Genomic DNA, 6,000 nt, shown 5'->3' on the forward strand with positions numbered 1-6,000 from the left:
CATTTCCCCTTAATCACAATTTTGGGCCCATTTTTTGGTCGCCCGAGGCCTAAATTTTTATAAGAGTTATCGGGGACGGCTCTGGAACATGGGGCTTTCTTTTATAGAACAATTATGCAATGTAAAATGTTTAAACGCTAAGATGACCCCCAACACTGACTTCATTGGAGGGAATGTTTCAATGGAGGCGTTAACCACTTGATGACGAGGGCGCCGTTAAAACTGAACACGAAGATGAGCCATTTGGTGAGGAATCAGAAGAAGAAGACGAAGGGAGCGAAGGGTACTTCTCGGACATATCCCATCCGATGATAAATTTTAGTTGTTCTCTTTTATTTTTTCTATAATGTTTTATTTGTTTGTTTTCCTGTAATATTATTTTGGTAATGTCTTGACTATTATAATTAACGTCATTAAAATGAACGTTCTAATATTATTATTTATCAAAATGCCTTGACATTTTATAATTAACGCCAAGATGTTTGTTAAAATAAATTAAAAGACAATTTATAAACAATTAATGAAACTAAAAACGCCAAAAATGGTAAGTGTAACATAAAACGCCAATTTGTAATGTGAGGTCTCAGTTAAGCCAATAACTTGTGGAAACAAATGCCATAGATAGTAATAAAATATTAAAACGCCAAAATATGATAAAATGATAAACACCAAAAGCTATTCTTCTCTATTGTCCGCTCTCGAAGACCGTGTCGATCTTCTTTTGATTAGTGGTTCTTTGCATGTGGATGCATAGTGTCCAAATTGTTTACAATTCTTAAATTGTCGTTATTTCGCCCCTGTCTTCGCCTTTTTGTTGTTTTTTTGGTTGTTTTCTCGTGTTTCGATTTCAACCGCTTGCGAGATCCAGAACCTTTCGACTTATAACCAACAGGAACTCTTATAAGATTATTGTCGTTTTGATATTGCCCCGTTATCAGGTACTAAGAGTGTTACTTTTTTTTGGACTCAAATAATTAAAAACATTAAAATACATAGACTCAAAATGTAATTTACTTGAAATATTATTAAAATACAAAGAGATAAATATCGAGAATGAGATATGGGATATTTTTAATTAATCTTCAAATATGAAGAATAAATATGTCTTTTAATTAAATTATTAAGACAATAATAGAAAAGCTAGTGTGAATATGCCCTTAAATAACCTAATTTGGAGATGAGATTTTGAGTAGAGATAGATAGAGAGTTTGTAAGTAAGCAACAATGGTTGTTTTGTGATAATAAAATTCTTTTAGTATTAGTTCTAGTGTAATGTTCATCTTCACTTTTTCTCATTTTTATATGCTTTAATTTGTGTAATTTTTTAATAAAAATCACTAAAATAATCTTTTCTTTATGAAAATCTCTAAAGATTGGTTATAAGAATAAAAAATTAAATAAGTATTGAAAAATAATTTTCATTGTAAAAGTTATTAGTATTCCTTTTGCTTTGATAAGTTTCTAACAACGTATACACACCAAAACGTTATAATGAATACATATACGTGTATATTAAGGAATTATACTAAATTCATACGTTTGTGAATGTTTGTAATATAGACGTGCATTGACATGAATTCATGTACATTCGTATAGTTATCAGTGTCACCTTTGATGTGCAGATTTGCGACGAAGTTTCAACGTTACTTTTTTTTATGATATTACGCCTTTGCCGTATAGTTATCAGTGTCACATTTGATGTACAGATTTGCGACGAAGTTTCAACTATACTTTTTTTTTTTGAAATTACGCCTTTGTCGTAATATGGGATGCTAATGATTGTTTTTATTTATAGCGTTTCACACGCTATAACAAACTCTCCACCAACTCACTTTTTCCTGTTTATCAAATATTTGAAAATAGTTTTGCACTTTTGTTTTTTTGATGAAAATAGTTTTGCACTTTTGTTTTTTGAGATCCACTTTTTTGATATAAATCAGCCCAAAAAAAACCTACATAAACATAATACTCTTGTTTTAAACACTGCAACAACTGAAAATAATTTTTTATACAACCACAAAGATCATACCGTCAAATATGTAAATTTAAACTTTTTTATTACATTTACAAATTAATTTATAATTAAGAATAACTATGTAAAACAAAAAACAACCCGTACCAAATCCAAACCCAAAGGTAAAACCAAAAATCAAAAAACAATCGGTTTTCTAAAACTAAAATTCCAGTTTTGTTTCAGTTTGAGCTCAAAAAATAAAACAAACTTGTGAAAACCAAAAATTACTTTTCTTTTATGAAAAAAACACGATACACATGTGAAGACACATGACTACAAATCTGAATAAAAAAGTAAAATGTAACGCAAAAATTGTTGAAAAAGAGAAGAAAACAAAGCAAGAAATCAAGTACTAACATTAAAAATTAAATTAAATGACCATATAACTAAAAAACAAAAACAGGAAAATTATTAAAAATTAAATTAAATGACCATATAACTAAAAAAACAAAAACATGAAAATAAAAAAGATCTTGTAGTCAAACCAAAACATGTTTCGAATCTAATTCCAAAACCAATATCATGACATTGTTAAGCATATATAACATTAACCTCGACCCAGACATGAATCATGAGTAACATCCAAATCTGTTGAACTACACAAATCTACTCACCTTGACCATTAACCATACTAATGGCTAATTACATATTCTACCTTCACCTTCTATCCCTCCTCTCCTTCACACTCGCCGGCGATTCCTCCACCACCCGAGACGCCGCGGTCCTCCTCCGCGTCAAAACCACCCAACTGTCCGACCCAGATTCCATGCTCAACGACTGGCTTGAATCTACCTCCTCTTGCAACTGGACCGGCATCAAATGTAACCACCAAACCCTTGACATTATTTCAATAGACTTCAGCGATTTCGGCAATCTAGCCGGCCCTTTTCCAGCCGATTTCTGCCGGATTCCAACTCTCCGCAACCTTAGCATAGCTAATAACTTATTCAACGGTACCATCTCTTCAACATCCTTTAGTTTATGCTCTCACCTCGCGTTTTTAAACATTTCTAATAACTTTTTCGAGGGAAAGTTACCCGAATTCATGCCTAGATTCGGTAACTTAACCGTTCTAGACGCGTCTTACAATGGTTTCACTGGCGAGATTCCTCCAAGTATAGGCGGATCATCTTCGCTTCAATACGTCGATTTTACTTCAAACTATATCTCTGGTAAACTCGCGGACTCGCTAACGAATCTAACGGAGCTAAAAGTGTTTTTAGCTCCTTTTAATCCGTTAGCGGGTCCGTTGCCAGAAACAATCGGGCTTCTTAAGAATCTAGAGATTTTCAGAATCTCAAGCACTAATTTATCCGGGAAAATACCGGATTCTATTGGTGATCTTGCATCTATCCAAAGTATTGATCTCTCAGATAACGCGCTCACCGGGGTGATCCCGGTGAGTATCGGACGTTTGAAAGGTTTAAAATATCTCTGGCTGTATAACAATATCTTATCCGGTGAAATACCGGATGTTTTCGGTAACTTAACGTCGTTAACTCATTTTGACGTCTCACAAAACAACTTAACCGGTAAATTACCGGTTAGTGTTGCCGGTTTGCATCTTGTGTCACTGAACGTAAATGACAACCGCCTTGAAGGTGAAATCCCAGCGGTTCTTTCTTCAAACGACAAGCTCGTCCAGTTGAAGCTTTTTAACAACTCGTTTTCGGGTACGTTGCCGGAGAATTTGGGGAAAAATTCCAACTTAGAGGAGTTTGATGTTTCTAGTAATCAATTTTCCGGTAAGTTACCGGAAAATCTTTGTTATAAGAAGGCGCTTCAGAAGTTTATCTGTTTTAATAACAGATTTTCCGGTGAAATTCCGGCGTCTTGTGGGGAGTGTAAGTCTATTTCTTATGTGCGTATATCTAATAATGAGTTTTCCGGCGAGATTCCGGCGAGTTTTTGGAGCTCGTCGGAGCTGCAGTTTGTAGATATGAGTGGTAATAAGTTTCATGGGTCGATTCCTGGTTCGATTTCTAAATCGCTAACGAAGTTAGCGATTTCCGGTAATAATTTCTCCGGTGAGTTACCGGCGGCGATATGCAAGTTACCGGAGATGGTAGAAATGGATTTGAGTGATAATCAGTTTTCAGGTGCACTGCCAACTTGTTTGACCAATTTGAAGAAGTTAGAGAAGCTTAATCTTCAATCTAATAAGTTTTTTGGTGAGATTCCGAAAGCTATGAGCGGTTGGGATGAGCTTTCGAGTTTGAATCTCTCGAATAATCAGTTAACCGGAGAAATTCCCAATCAGATCGGGGATTTACCGGTTCTGAATTATTTGGATCTTGCCGGAAATTTACTTTCCGGCAAGATCCCAGCTACGTTGAGTAAACTGAAACTCAACATGCTGAATCTTTCCAATAACAATCTGGAAGGAAAAATACCAACCGGGTTGGATAGTGAGGTTTTTGTCTCGAGCTTAACGGGTAACCCGAAGCTATGTAGTCAGGATCTTAAACCGTTTAGGAAATGCAGTAAATCGAAATCAATAAGCTATTATTTGGTTGGATTTTTGTCGATCTTGGCTTTCTTTCTTATCGCATCCCTTTTGTGGGTTGTGGTCAAGACTAAACTATTCCGGCGAAGTAAAAGTTTATGGAAGATCACGTCGTTCCAGCGGCTCGGGTTTAAAGAACAAGATGTGATGGTGTCACTAATGGAGAGCAACGTCATTGGAATGGGTGGGTCGGGTAAGGTATACAGAGTGACACTCAAAACAGGACAGACAGTCGCGGTTAAAAAGCTCTACGGAGTTCACCGGGGTCCGGAAAACGAGGCGGAGTTTTTGTCGGAGATGGAGACGTTGGGTCGAATCCGGCATAAAAACATTGTGAAGCTTTTGTTTGGTAGTGTTGGGGCGGACTTCCGGGCGTTGGTTTATGAGTATGTGGAGAATGGAAGTTTAGGGGATTTGTTGCATAAAGATCCGAAAGGTGGGTTTTTGTTAGATTGGAGCAAGCGGTATGAAATTGCGCTTGGAGCTGCCCAAGGGTTAGCGTATTTGCACCATGACTGTGTACCAAGCATCGTCCATCGGGATGTTAAGTCCAATAACATCCTGTTGGACGAAGAGTTTAGACCGTGTGTTGCTGATTTCGGTCTAGCCAAGACCTTGCAGCTAGAAGTGAAGGAAAGTGATGAACCCATGTCGCGCGTTGCTGGTTCCTACGGCTACATTGCACCAGGTGATGGTTCTTTGAGTTGATCTTAAACATATTTTTGTTAAAAGTTGATGTTTCTATAAACAGGTTATATTATTCTAACATTGCTTTGTATTGTAGAGTATGCATACACAATGAAAGTTACTGAAAAGAGCGATGTTTATAGTTTTGGGGTGGTATTGATGGAACTAGTGACGGGTAAGAGACCTAATGATGCATCTTTTGAGGAACACAAGGATCTAGTGAAGTGGGTAACCGAGGCTGCTCTATCGTCGTCTGAAAATCAAGGTGACGGTGGGTGGGTAGACTTGGACCAACTTATTGATCCTAAACTAAACCCCTCAGGCCAAGATTACGAAGAAATCGAGAACGTGTTGAATGTAGCTCTTCAGTGCACTTCCGCATTCCCCATTAACCGACCGTCCATGCGACGGGTTGTGGAGTTGCTCAAGGACCAGTCCCGGACACCAACAAAATAACCTAGTTTTATAACATGTATTTTTTTTTTCCTGTACAAAGTTTGTAGTTTGGGTTGCATGACTTTGTATATAGACTACTGCTGTGAGATTTTCTGTGATGATTTTGAAGATTTTGACTCTTCAAGTTTAGTTTTTAAGACAATGACATACATAACTAACAGTAATATATAAAGTGTAGGTTTAGGATCAAATACAAAGGTTACTAAAAATAAGAAGTGTACAAAGGTTCATAAAAATAAACCCACTAAAAAAAAAAAAAAAACCTAAACCCCTACCACTACCACTACCCCAAAACCTAAACCCCCACCCATCCAAAAAAAAAAATTTTTTTTTTTTT

The 6,000-nt window shown here is 36.4% G+C and overlaps 1 protein-coding gene across 1 annotated transcript; it reads left to right on the top strand.

Annotated features, from left to right (window-relative positions):
* Window positions 1-2,532: 2,532 nt before the first annotated feature.
* LOC110895461 (LRR receptor-like serine/threonine-protein kinase HSL2) lies at window positions 2,533-5,792 on the top strand. Its single transcript, XM_022142781.2, has 2 exons — window positions 2,533-5,208; window positions 5,305-5,792. The coding sequence occupies exons 1-2, from the start codon at window positions 2,649-2,651 to the stop codon at window positions 5,661-5,663; spliced, it is 2,919 nt and encodes a 972-aa protein (XP_021998473.1). The 5' UTR covers window positions 2,533-2,648; the 3' UTR covers window positions 5,664-5,792.
* Window positions 5,793-6,000: the final 208 nt, after the last annotated feature.

The sequence above is a fragment of the Helianthus annuus genome, chromosome 12 (genome assembly GCF_002127325.2).
Source record: "Helianthus annuus cultivar XRQ/B chromosome 12, HanXRQr2.0-SUNRISE, whole genome shotgun sequence".
NCBI classification, from domain to species: Eukaryota; Viridiplantae; Streptophyta; class Magnoliopsida; order Asterales; family Asteraceae; genus Helianthus; species Helianthus annuus.